Raw genomic sequence first — 14,464 nt, forward strand, 5'->3', positions numbered from 1 at the left:
AGTTGTAGAGAAAAAAAAGAAACTAGGAAAGAGACTGACACTTGCTGATTCTGGATGATGAACTGTGGATAATTATTTTTTGCTGCTTCTCTTTTTCACGTTTCTAATTTTTAAAATAACTTTCCCCATGTATAATTTTTTTTAAATTATACATGATTATGCTCTCTTTAAGAGTCTACTGATTCAATTTAAAGAGTACCAGTTGCATGTTGTTTGTATGAACTGATATTCATATATGTGCATATATATAGTTGGGTTTTATTTACTTAAGTTTTGTATTATTTGCCACTTATATACTTTGTAGATTGTCTTTTTTTAAAATGTCTTTATTGGAGTATAATTGCTTTACAATGTTGTGTTAGTTTCTGTTGTACAACTAAGTGAATCAGCTATACATATACATATATCCTCATATCCCCTCCCTCTTGAGCCTCCCTCCCATCCTCCCTGGACCAGGGAAGTCCATTCTTTCCACTTTAAAGCTATATAACTACATTAAAAACAAAACCAGGGACTTCCCTGGTGCGCAGTGATTAAAAATCTGCCTGCCAATGCAGGGGACACGGGTTCGAGCCCAGGTCCGGGAAGATCCCACGTGCCGTGGAGCAACTAAGCCGGTGCACCACAGCTACTGAGCCTGTGCTCTAGAGACCGTGAGCCACAACTACAGAGCCCGCGTGCCACAACTACTGAAGCCCGAGTGCCTAGAGCCCGTGTTCTGCAAAAAGAGAAGCCACTGCAATGAGAAACCTGCGCACTGCAAGGAAGAGTAGCCCCCGCTCACCGCAACTACAGAAAGCCCGTGCGCAGCAACGAAGACCCAACGCAGCCAAAAATAAATTTAAAAAGAAACCCCCAAATATTCCACACTATCATAATTTAACTATTTCCCTGTTAGTGGACATTTAGGTTTTTCCCCCCAAATTTTTGCTCTTACAAATAATGCTGTAATAACTGTCTTTGAGCAGATACTATTCTGCGTATGTGCAAATACCTCTTTAGGCTAGATTCCTGGAAGTAGAATTGCAAAATCAAAGGATTTGAGTGTATTATATTTGATAATTTCAAGTTGCTTTTCAAAAAAGCATAATCAATTTACAGTTTCACTAAAAATGTACAAGCTTGGTTTGCTGCACACTTAATGACTCTTTTTAATTCCTGGCAACACGGTAGATAAAATGTACTACTTTTAATTTGTAGTTCGTATTTCACATTTCATAAATGAATTATCTTTGACTATTTCACCTATGAATTACCTGCTCAACTCCTAGACACATTCTTCAATTTGAATAGTTTTATTAACAGAAGCTATTTATATATTATGAATATTAATTCTTTATTAATTTGGAAGTGTTTTCTTCCATTTTGCCACCTGCCCTTTAACCTTTGCTTACTGTACTTTTATCATACAGAAGTTTTCTTTTTAAATTGTGGTAAAATACACATTATGTAAAATTTACCATATTAAAGTGTACAGTTCAGCAGTGTTATGTTCATTCACATGGTTGTGCAACCAATCCCCAGAACATTTTCATTCACAAAATTGAAACTCTATCCATTAATTAAGAACTCTCCATCTCCCTTCCCCTCAGCCCCTGACAACCATCATTCTACTTTCTGTCTCTATGAATCTGACTATGCTACGTACCTCATATAAGTGGAATCATACAGTATTTGTCTTTTTGTGACTGTTTTACTTCACTGAGCTTATGTCCTCAAGGTTCATCCACATTTTTTTTTAACATCTTTATTTGGGTATAATTGCTCTACAATGGTGTTAGTTTCTGTTGTATAACAAAGTGACCCAGCCATACATATACAAATATCCCCGTATCTCCTCCCTCTGGCGTCTCCCGCCCACCCTCCCCATCCACATTTTAACATGTCAGAATTTCCTTCCTTTTTAAGGCAGAATAATATTCCATTATATCCATTATATGTATATACCACATTTTTGTTTATCCATTTATCTGGTGATGGACACAAAGATTTTTGTTTTTACAAAATCAGGTATCTATTGTTTCTTTTATGGATTCTGGGTTTGTGCTTTGCTTAAGATCTTCCCCATGCCAAGATTGTACAGTCTCATTTTCCCCTAATACTTTTATAGGTCTGTTCTTTACATTTAGTTTTCATCTGGGCTTTACTTTTATGTATAATGTAAGGGAGTGGGTCTCACAATTTTTTTCAAACACATGTCCAATTTTCCTAATGTCATTTATTATTGACTCATCTCACTGATTTGAAAGACCACCTGTATCAAAAACTAAATTTTCATATATGTGTGGACTGGTTTCTGGACTCTAGTTTGATCCAGTGATCTGTGTGTTCATCAATTTCATAGTGCTTACTTATTATTTTGGTAGGGCAAGTCCTTTTCACTTTTCTCTTTCATAAATGTCCCAGCTATTCTTAAGCATTTTCTTCCTTCAAATGCATACTATGTTTAGAACAGTTTGTCAAGTTTTTCAAAAAATGGTGCTGAAATTTTGATTGACATTACACTGAAATTATAGATACAATTTTTATAATGTATCTTCCCACCTTCTTTTGTGATCTTAAGTTTTACAATTTTAAATTTTTGTTAAATTTATTTCTGGGTATTTACAGTTTTGTTGTCATTGTGAACAGAATTTCTTTTTTCTTATGCCCTTTTTTAACTGATTATTACTGGTGAATAAGAAAGATATTGATTTCTGTATGTCAAGTATATGTCCATCTCATTTGCAATTAGTTTTAATAGTTCTTTAGTTAATTCCCTATGACTTTTATAATCAGAAAAATATTAAAAATTATGCTGAATAAAAAAAGCTAACATCAGGACTTCCCTGGTGGCAGTGGTTAAGAATCTGCCTGTCAATGCAGGGGACACGGGTTTGACCCCTGGTCCAGGAAGATTCCACATGCCGTGGAGCAACTAAGCCCGTGTGCCACAACTACTGAGCCTGCACTCTAGAGCCTGCGAGTTACACCTACTGAAGCCCACGCACCTAGAGCCCGTGCTCTGCAAAAAGAGAAGCCACCGCAATGAGATGCCCGTGCACCACAATGCAGAGTAGCACCCACTCACCACAACTAGAAAAAGCCCACACACAGCAACAAAGACCCAACGTAGCCAAAAATTAATTAATTAATTAATTAATTAAATTACTTTTAAAAAAAAGCTAACATCAAAAGATCATATGCTATATGACTCTGTTTATATAACATTCCCAAATTATAAAATTATATAGAGAACAGATTATTGTTTGCCAGAGGTGAGGAGAATGGTAAGAGGGGAGGTGGCTGAGGCAAGAAAGGGTAACATAGGGGATTCTTATGATAAAACTATTCTGTAGCTTGTAATGTGGTGGTGGTAACCCACACAGAACACACACACAAACACGTGAGTGCAAGTAAACTTGGTCAGTGAATTGTATCAATGCCATTCTCTTGGTTGTGAAATTGTACTAAAATTATGCAAACTGGTACCACTGGAAGAAACTGAATGAAAGGTACACAGAATTTCTTTGTATTTTTTATAACTGCATGTGAACCTATAATCCACATTAATAACTGAACTCAAAATAATATATTTAGGACTTCCCTGGTGGCGCAGTGGTTAAGAATCCACCTGCCACTGCAGAGTACACAGGTTCGAGCCCTGGTCCGGGAAGATCCCACATGCCGCGGAGCAGCTAAGCCCATGTGCCACAACTACTAAGCCCGCGCTCTAGAGCCGGCGAGCCACACCTACTGAGCCCATGTGCCACAACTACTGAAGCCTGTGCACCTAGAGCCCGTTTTATGCAACAAGAGAAGTCACCACAATGAGAAGCCTGTGAACCACAATGAAGAGTAGCCCACGCTCATCACCAACTAGAGAAAGCCTGCATGCAGCAACAAAAACCCAATGCAGCCAAATAAATAAATTTATATATATATAAATTCTTCTAAAATATAGTAATAATAAATTTTTTTAATTTTTAAATAAGATTAAAAATATCAAAATTTAGCTTACAACTCTACTGTACCAGAATACATACACACACACACACACACACACACACACACACACACACATAATTTCTGAATTCTTCTTGGTAAATCAGTAAATTCAAAATGCCTCTTGGTAAATTTCAGCTAGGTGTTTAATTCGAATGTTCAGCTTCTCTAGTATGACCAACTCTAGTACATCTCTAGTATGTCCAACCTCACTATTTGTCTTAACACATTTATTGCATTTTTAGAATATTCTTCAATAGGATGATCCTTATTTAAGAGTAAGTAACCTTTTTTTTTTTGTAACCTTTTTTTAATTTAATTTTTTTAAATTTATTTTTTATTGAAGAACAGTTGAATTACAATGTTGTGTTTATTACTGCTGTACAGCAAAGTGACTCATATATATACATTCTTTTCATATTCTTTTCCATTATGGCTTATCACAGGATATTGAATAAAGTTAAGAGTAAGTAACTTTCCTTATCATTTCCATTCAGCAAATAAAATGATGCAAGAAGGATAGGGAAGGGGAAAAGATAGATTTTACCAGAGAGATTTCTGGGGAAAATAGAACATGTTTATGAAATGTTAATTATTTAAAGCACGTATAAAATTCCTCAACAAAATGTTATAAGGTTAAAAATGCTCATTAAAAAAAAGACGTGTCGCAACCTAATGCAATTTAAATTGTTAAGTCTCATTTTCTTTAATCTCCTCATTTCCTAAGTCTTGTTTTCCTGTCATTAGAGACTGTTTGTTAGTTTGGGGTTGCCAAAGTGACCACTCATAATAAATTTCAAAGTAAAAGTATTTTCAATAAGAATACCCTTCTTTTCTCCTATAATGCCGTTTTACTTCATCAGATGAAACACTTCGGGAAAGGATCAACTTAGCAATAATAAGAGACCAAAGGGTGCCATTTTCCCTGGATCTAAAAGAGGAAAAAAAATTCCGTTTTTAAAGTGTACTTAAGAGTTTTAAACAATGCTTACCTGGATTCTTTTTACAGAACTAAATAAATCACCTTGTAAGGGTATCAATTCACACAGCACTTCTGCACCCAAACAACTGCTGTTACCAAAAGGATTGGGAACTTAACTTCTGAAACTCCTTTAGAGCTGATATTGAGCTCTCATCCAAGGCAATCCCAAAGCCCCTCAAGTTCCAATAGGGGAGATGACCTTAAAGATTAAGCTTGAGGACCAGAGGTTGCAGCTGGAAAGAGGACATATCCCAGAGGACACCGAGGATTGTTGAGTTGAGAAAGCAAGGAGGTATTGATATCCACTGAGGAAAGTTCTGAGTGTCAAGTATGTAGAGTGGGACTGGAAAGGAAGACCTGTTCAGCCTGGGGCCTCTGATACTGCAAAGCATACGAAAAATACTACAGGCAAGTGAAAAACTCTTCAAGAGAGCAGTTCAACACAGTAATTTCAATGAGCTAACCATCAAACTGCTATAACCTCTACAATAACTCTGTTTTCATACCTACTTCCTCGTCTAGGGGAGAGGGTTTTGTGGTTATAATATTAAGACACACCTGCAACAACATGCAAGGTAAAAGGTTAAATTTAGAGTAGTGGAAGGATGGGTTACATATGACAAATTAAAACAACTTCTACAGGATTTTCATCTGGCCCTTGAATGTATTTATAGATTTAATAACACAGGCAAAGTCCAAATCAAGTACTTAGTATCCACAAAGTATTTATCATTAAGAATTGGGATTAATTTAGATAAACCCTCTGATTCAAAGATTAGCATGAAGTGGGCTTACATTTTAAAGATACAAGCCATAACCTAGCAAAACAGTCATAAAAAAATGGAAATTGAAAGAGATTCTTACCTGTTAAATAACAGCTGCAAAAGGCCAGAAGTATTACCAAGTCCACATAAGTTATCATATGTAATATTCATTTTTTGAAGCATTTCACAAAATCCAGTTAGAAAAATAGGTGGATTGTCTAATTCTTCATACCACTGCAATGAATAGAGCAGTTCTGCAACTAACAGAATGGACAACACATTATTGAGTATACTTTGTGAACAGACCTTTGAACTGTTTTCACTTGTCCCCCCCATTCCCTAACATTGTTATGCCCACTAATTTCAAAATATCTATGAACTGGGATTTCCCTGGTGGTCCAGTGGTTAAGACTCTGCACTTCCAATGCAGGGGTCACTGGTTTGATCCGTGGTCAGGGAACTAAGACCCCACATGCTACGTAGCGCAATCAATCAATCAATAATCTGTGAACTGATTTTCCACTATTTGATGTTCAAGTATGGGGAACTAAGATCCCACATGCTGCATAGCGCAGCCAATCAATCAATCAATATCTATGATCTGATTTTCAACTATTTGATGTTCAACTATAATGAAAGCTGAGAATACCTGATACAAAATATCACTCCTCTCCCAAACATTACTTGGTCCCTTTTCTGATTAGTTAAGAATGTGACAGTAACTAAGTTATCAGAGGGAGATACTGGAAGAACCTTCCTACTATTTTTGCCACAAATGATAAGAAGTTGCATCCAGGATAAACAACTATGCGACCCAAGACCTAAGAAGTTCAAGTCAATGTGTTAAGAAATGGGAGAGGGGCTTCCCTGGTGGCGCAGTGGTTGAGAGTCCGCCTGCCAATGCAGGGGACACGGGTTCGTGCCCTGGTCCGGGAAAATCCCACATGCTGCAGAGCAGCTGGGCCCGTGAGCCATGGCCACTGAGCCTGTGTGTCCGGAGCCTGTGCGTCCGGAGCCTGTGCTCCTCAACAGAACAGACCACAACAGTGAGAGGCCCGCGTACCGCAAAAAAAAAAAAAGAAAAAAGAAATGGGAGAGAGCACGATCTAGTATACAGGGCATGGGCCTCGGTGACAGACTAGTCTGGATTCAAATGAGCTGCACACATCGTTATCAGCTAGGATAATACAAACCTACCTCACGGGACTACTGTGAGAAGTAAATGACCAAGTATCACAAAACCTGGCATGTCACAGGTTTTCAATACATAATTAGTCACAACTCTCTTTTATAAAGCCAGGTATGGATTTTGGAGTTAGAAGACTTGAAACCTGGTTCAAAAATCAAATCCCATCCCTTGCAAGTTCCAGATAAGAAAAGCAACAAAAATTATTACTCTAATTTCCATTGTTGTTTTTGGACAGATTCACTCTATGAGTAAAGTAAAGAGCAGGCTAATCTCCTTGACCTCAACTGCATGTGGAGTTCGCTCACCACGAGAGGTGTTCCAGCTTTCTTCCACAGAGCACAATATTCTCCTCCGCTAGTAACTGTACTCAGCTGAGGGCTCACAATCAAGACTGATACAGGAATTATGCAAGTCCTCCACCTTTCATTTTGTACAGGTCACACTGCTACCTACAATTCTACACCATTTCCTGGAATGGGGGAATTTTTAAATCCTTTTGAAATTCAACATTTGAAGCTCTACTTGCTGGGAAAAAAATTACTGCCCTATACAAAGGTAGATTGATCCAAAAGTTAATTGAAAATTCAGAATCCTTGATGAAACACAAGACTCACTTAACCATTTTCTTTAGGGTTATGTGCCATAGGATGCGCTTATACTGATGTCATGCCAACTAGAGTAACATCTTATACCAAATTCTGCTCTATTGCTAACAAGACTACAGCAAGATATTCAGTATGATTCCATTTGATTTGCAATTTAACATTCATTTCTTAAGTGTCCTCAAGTTTCTCATTGCTAAAATAATTAAAAGGAGCTGAGGATTTTTGATTCTTTAAAGATTTAGATTGAAGTATAATCAAAATTATTTCAAAATTACATTTTAATTACTTCAAGATTTATGTTTATATGTATTTATCTGAATGCTCATATATACTTATGTTTATATGTATTTATCTGAATGCTCATATATACTTACTTATTTTCTCAAGCTCATTATTTTCTAAGACTATTTCCTTTTTCAGTGCAACTAATATCATTTTGCTCAATAATGCTGAAGTACACAAATGGCTGGGAAGTTTCTTTGTATCTTGTTCTTTAAAATCTGTTTTGAAACACTCATAATTCAAACTCAGTCTTCCTTCTAAAAGAGGTCTATGCAACCACTGTAAAAAAAAGAATACATTAAATTATACACAAAAGCATTCAATAGTTCAATTAATTACTACCTCTGCAATTAAGAAGGGAACAAAAATAAAGTTATTAAAATATCTTCAAAATGTTATTAGAATAACTTCAAAAATGAAGCTATTGCTAGTTTACTAGTAAAACCACAGAAGCCTAGAAGTTTGGTTTCTACGAACAGAAATTATCAACGTGTGTGTTTCTTTAGGATTCCTTCAGGACAGAACAAGGTCTTATTTACCTTGTACCATGGCAACTGCCAAGTGTCAACTGGTATCTTGCAAACAGCAAACACCCAACACAGGAGCATTCAAAGGCAGAAACGCAAAGTAAGATACTCATTTCATTTACTTTTTTTCTTCCCCAGAATAAAATTAAAATATTTAAGCTTGCATGAAATCCAAACTTCAGAATAAAATAAGTACTCTCCAATCTCAAACATACCTGCATAGGAAGAGACTGTCTCATCTTTTCCCATTCGCTGTTGTCTGGCATTACACTTCCAATATAAACTCCCAGAAGATAAGTATCTTCACTCTCTAGAAGCGCATTTAGCAAATCATCAACAGCAGACAAGAGGACCTGAAGACTGAAAATAATGCAAATAACTTAACCACTGCAGTTATGTTATAACCAATTTGAATACCCTGGTATACATTAAATACCCTACAGCAGATAGGGTATTTAATGAACAAAAAAGACAATTCAAAATAAAAGTAAATGGTCTCTCTCTCCACCCTCCCCTCGTGACTTACACACTATCAAACGGGATTTTATCCAACATTTTATAATTGAAATCAAGTGCTGCTTCTAGTTCAGAAAGAAGGTGAATGACCTATTTCAGATCAGATATTTCTGAAATATAGCTACTTTATTCCATGAAAAGAGTATGATAATCAGAAAAAGATTTAACCCAACCCCAGTAGCTCTGGATGCATTCTCTTAGTTTTCATTTTTATATATGGATTTAGGCATGAAATGTGAAATACATCTGCAATTCAATGCCTTACAACAGTGGCTACCAGACTCCCCCAAGAAATAAACAATGAAGGACAATCATTGTCCATGGTGGCCTTAAGAGTCTACGGTTACAATCCATACCAGCCTAAGACACAGGACAGCAACCCTATCACATCACTGACCATAAATGATTATGGTCAAAACAAATCACTCTCCAATTAATTGAGCTTAAATGGATGATCATTAAAACAAAATCCTTTTGGAGAAATCTGTTTGGATCTTCCCTTAGAATCCTGTAGATTTCTTACATAACAAGTCTTTTTTTTTTTTTTTTTTTTGCGGTACGCGGGCGTCTCACTGTTGTGGCCTCTCCCGTTGCGGAGCACAGGCTCCGGACGCGCAGGCTCAGTGGCCACGGCTCATGGGCCCAGCCGCTCCGCGGCATGTGGGACCTTTCCGGACCGGGACATGAACCCGCGTCCCCTGCATCGGCAGGTGGACTCTCAACCACTGTGCCACCAGGGAAGCCCAACAAGTCATTTTTCATAGGCATTCACACTAATCATGGAACCTTATTAAGGACAATGATCAATTATTAAAGAGATACTCTGCAACTGAGCACAAAAAAAGGTTACCTTGTGATATCCAATGATGAAGACTGAACTTGGTTTTTCAGCCACAGAGCAGATAAACGTAGGAAGGTACTCTGTTTATATGTGTCGCCAGTTTGATGGACCAATAAATTCACACCAGAGAGCCAAGTATTTTTCAGTTTACTGATAAGAAAGTCTAAAATCAAGATGTCAACAGTGATTCATAATCCCTATGAAGTAACTATAATCAGTACAAAATGTCTGAAAGAACTCATTGCAGATCTGAGATTTGTAAGGTACCATTAAGAAAACATAAAATTACTATTCAACGGCTAAAACAAAATAACTATGTCATAAATACACAATAATGTAAGCTAACTCATGCCATATAAATGTAAAAATGCTAAGATTTTTAAAGTCAGCTTTTTTCTGCTCTGAACTTATTTATAAGAGAGTTGACCATTTGGAGATATAAAAAATATACCATTTTCAAATAGAAAAGTTAGTATTAAAGAAAGGGTTGGGGAGGAGGGTTTTCCATTAAAACCTTTTTTTTTCAAGAGTATTTTTTACATTCCTTTCACAAATAAGTCTGAATTAACATGTAAGACAGGAATATAGTCCTTAAAAAGGGAATCTCAATTTCATTTTACTCTACACCAAGATTGAATGTCTTTAACTATAAGAGAAGAAGGTGTTAATGTCCCCCTTTATAAATATGGAAACTGAGGCATCAAGAAATTAAGCAACTTGTGAGAGCTATTGAGTGAAGGAGCTAAGATTCTAACTCATCTATCATGGCCCCTTCCAAAACCGTTTCCTTGATATCAAGTAAAAACTTTAGATATAATGTCTACATACATCTTTAACTTGGTTTCTAAAGCTGAAAGTGTTTAAGATTTGTAGTCCTTTACTCAAAATGCCTTCAAAGTTCAAACACATTATGATTCAATTAATAAAGCCTGGGCACTTACACTATGAAGATCAGAGCCGGAGATTCCCAACAAAACATTTGAGCAGTAGGCTATTACCTGGCAAATGTGTTTTTTCTTTGCTCTCAGCACACAACTGAAAGAGAGTTAACAATAAATCTTCAGATGATGGCATTAGCAAGCATCCTTTTGCTGAGCTGAAATAGTTATAGGCCACATCACAGATAAAAGACACTGATGAGTCATTATTTTCAGCTTCTGACAATTTCTTTGCTTTGGATAAAGTTTCATGAAGTTTAACAATAATTCTTTCAACATATACTTCTCCAATCAAGTAATCTACAGAAAAAAATTCAAACAGACAAAACACAAGAAATATTAACAGTGTGTTTTCCTTTTTTTAATCTTTGTTTTTAATTTTTTAACCAATGTATTTTAATACTTTACTCGGGGTTAACATTCCATCTTGGTCTCTCCATGTGTTTTTTGTTTTTTTTTTTTTAAAAGGTGTTTATGTTTTATATAAAAGAAAATCACATCAACAAATCAATCTGTTCCCCATACATAAAAGCCCTCACATTAAAAAAAGCTATTTTAAATTAAGTAAAAAAGCAATGCTAGACAAAATTAGAGTGAATGGCTAAATTCAAAACCCTTTAAAATATAAAACTAGAAGTATTAAATATCTTCCAAGTCGTGTTACAGAGATTTATAAACACTTAGGGTGCTTACAAAATTCAGGTATGAGTGAACTAAATCTTGTTATTCTCAACTAATATTATGCAAACTGAGCAGCATGGAATCCTCCCAAAAGGTGAAAAAACTACTCCCTCCCTACTAAAAAACAAAAGCCATATTTTTACCTACCATTTTTAACATGTTGGGATAATACCAAGCTTAAAAGAGACCATCTTTCTGAGAAGTAAGATTCAGAAGATACTGTGGATTCCAAGTCCTTATTACAAAGATGATCTGCCAAGGTTACCAATTTCTCACCAAGGATATCTCCTTTTAGCCAAGGAGTTACTAAAGCATGTTTATCTGAACTAGAACATGCCTAAAACCATAAAATTAAAGCAAAGATTAGAAGCAAGATCAAAAAGTAGACTTGCCAAAATATTACTTGTACCATATTACCTCCTTTCATCATCGTGGCCTCAACATCGTCCCCCATGCCTCCTCCTCAAGTTCTAAGAAGGCTGGTATCTTCCCTATTCCCCATTAAGCCTTGCTTATGTATGCTTCCATGCTTTGTTCATTCTATCTTCCCAACCATAAATATTCCCCTTCTTCTTTATTTATCAAAATCACATCCATTATTTGAGATTTAGTATAAATCACACCTGCTTTGTGAAGTCTCCCCCATCCATGCCAGCCCATACTCATCACTGCTTTTCTCTGAATCTCTAGAGCACTTACTGGGTTGTATTATTATTTATAATGTTTCATCTGTGTATGTGTTATTTCCAATGAAACTGTAAGTTCCTTGAGAGCAGAGACTGTCTTAAACTTCTTTGATACCTGCTATCAACACTGCAGATATGTTCAATGAATAATGAATGAACTTTAAAGATAGATTTTAAAATGCTCTACAAATACTAAATTTTTGTTCATTAATTTTGCTAAAGAACAATTAACATATAATAGTGGTAAATTAATTCAATATGAACAACGGGACTTATCATTTGCCCAAATTTTCTGAAATAGTTACTGGGGCAGATAGCTGACAGCAACTGGTTTATTTTCGTGGGGTGGGGAAGCAAGGAAAGAAACTGTAAATCCACCCCCAAAAGCATGGTGATCCATGTTCCCAGAGCTTCTTTTGGTTTAAAGGCTGAGAAGAAAGGAATTTGCAACTTGGCTCATTTCAAAGCAATCTGGAAAAAAAAAAAATCCAAGTGCAGATTGGGTAGTGCCCCCAAAACTGTTTTATCTCCTTATTCAAAAAATTGTAGGTAATGAGAGCTTCTATTTTAGTCCAAGCTTTACCACTATTCTGGCTTTATGACCTTAGACAAAGCTCTTAACCAACCTGGGTCTATTTTCTAATTTGAAAAATGAAGGTTAACTTAGAAAATCTCTAAGGTTCTTTCTGGTTACAAAAGTCAGGTTTGTTTTTAAGGAAGCTGACTTTAGGACTCTGCTCATAAAGTATGATGTTGCATAAAAACAAGAAAAACTAGAACTTAAGATGGCTATAATATTGGCTTTCCTAAAATAGCTTACCAAATAAAACCAATCTATTTTATAGAATCCTACAGAATCCAAAAAGCAAACTTCTGAATAAAATGTCTCTCAGGTTATTAAGACATGAAGTCCAACTTCTCAATGTTTTAACATATCCACAGAAAGAATCTAACAGGGGTTAGGGAGACTAGTTAGTCACAGGAGTACAGGAAGCAAACACTGGCTATGAACTTCCAAACACTGCCCAGGAAGAGTCTTCCAAACAGATGTACTTGAACTACAGATGTACCTGAACAGATGTACCTGAACCTGGCAGGTACATTCCTAAGTTGGAAATGGATATATCAATCTTTATCTTATCAAATTATTAACTATATACTTTTGCTCTGATTCTAGACTTATCAAGCAGCTTTCTCATAATTTGGCTTTTCATGTAGCCTGCCTATAGGGAGAGGAGGTACTGAATAAAGTAATTCAAAATGGTGTGCCAGTAAGTTATATTTCCCATTGAAAAAGAGTAAATTAATACTCTGTATTTATTTTGTAAAAATAAACTATTGGGGGAAATAGGGAGTTATTGTTTAATGGGTATAGTTTCTATTTTACAAGGTGAAAAAGTTCTGGAGATTGGTTGACCAATAATGTGAATAAACAACACTACTGTACACTTAGAAATGGTTACTATGGCAAATCTATATGTTTTTTTTCAACATATTTTAATTTAAATTACAACATATTATAATTTAAAAAGACAGAAAAAAAGAAACTTGTAAATTAGAGTTATGTAAGTAAAATTTTAAAATAATGAAAAAATTCTTTAAGAAAAGGAAGACTTTTAGGCAGCTAGTCATAACATTTCTATGGTTGGAAAAGTGTTACGTTATATCATTTACATCTTCATTAGGAAAGAATACTTAAGCCATTTAAAAATTTTTCTGAATTATGTTCCTTGATTTCTTTGTATTATTTTCATCACTAATTTTCTTACTTAGTCAAATGGCAATTAAATAAAGGTGGGAAGACTTTAGTTTGCCTGTATAGTATTCCAGGGTAAAACAAACTTAATTTCCTGATGCGTTCTACTCAAAGCTAGAACCATTCAATCCATTTCTACAGAAGAAAAAATAACTAGGATAACAGCAGAAATCTTAGTTTAAAAGATAAACTAAGATAAATGCTTAACTCTTCCTTTGTTACCCACTAGGGAAGAGACACTGGATCTTCCAGAACCTGTTCATTCTTCCCGGATATTCCTAACCAGAAAAATAATACTATAGAAAGGTGAACACCATGGCTTCTCAAATTACGAGAAGAAAGTTACAATAATAAGGAAGTTCTCTAACAGAGACACCTAATCACATACCATTATGTGAATATAGCTGTGGTTTAATTTTTGTATACCTATAAATACAAAAAAAAAAGAGAAAAATCTCTAAGATACCTTTTCAATGACCTGAAGAATAGAATTCCATTTCAGATCCACCTAAAAGAAGAAAAAGAGAAACAATCTGCTAGAAAAAACAGTAACTGGTAAAATTTTTTATAAGTAAATGAAGTGACCATGGAACCACTACAAAACTAAAACATTTTTTTAGCAAGTCCAGCTTTAAAAAGTATGGACTGAAAGAACTTACCCTTTTATTACCAAGCTTTTGTCATCTTAACATATTTACTCTTACTGAACAGCT

The 14,464-nt window shown here is 35.5% G+C and overlaps 1 protein-coding gene across 2 annotated transcripts in view; it reads right to left on the reverse strand.

The window, feature by feature from the left end:
• The window catches only part of LTN1 (listerin E3 ubiquitin protein ligase 1), a 63,031-nt gene that overhangs the window by 19,357 nt on the left and 29,210 nt on the right, over positions 1-14,464 (reverse strand). The window contains exons 11-18 of one of the 2 annotated variants that reach the window (XM_065876201.1): positions 14,218-14,259; positions 11,457-11,646; positions 10,689-10,928; positions 9,700-9,853; positions 8,549-8,693; positions 7,899-8,085; positions 5,831-5,990; positions 4,811-4,915 (exon numbers count right to left, since the gene is read on the reverse strand). In XM_065876201.1, coding sequence (XP_065732273.1) covers positions 4,811-4,915; positions 5,831-5,990; positions 7,899-8,085; positions 8,549-8,693; positions 9,700-9,853; positions 10,689-10,928; positions 11,457-11,646; positions 14,218-14,259 — 1,223 coding nt within the window. The remainder of the gene's footprint in view (positions 1-4,810; positions 4,916-5,830; positions 5,991-7,898; positions 8,086-8,548; positions 8,694-9,699; positions 9,854-10,688; positions 10,929-11,456; positions 11,647-14,217; positions 14,260-14,464) is intronic. The other variant, XM_065876202.1, reaches the window with a different exon arrangement.

The sequence above is a fragment of the Phocoena phocoena genome, chromosome 4 (assembly GCF_963924675.1).
Source record: "Phocoena phocoena chromosome 4, mPhoPho1.1, whole genome shotgun sequence".
Lineage (NCBI taxonomy): Eukaryota > Metazoa > Chordata > Mammalia > Artiodactyla > Phocoenidae > Phocoena > Phocoena phocoena.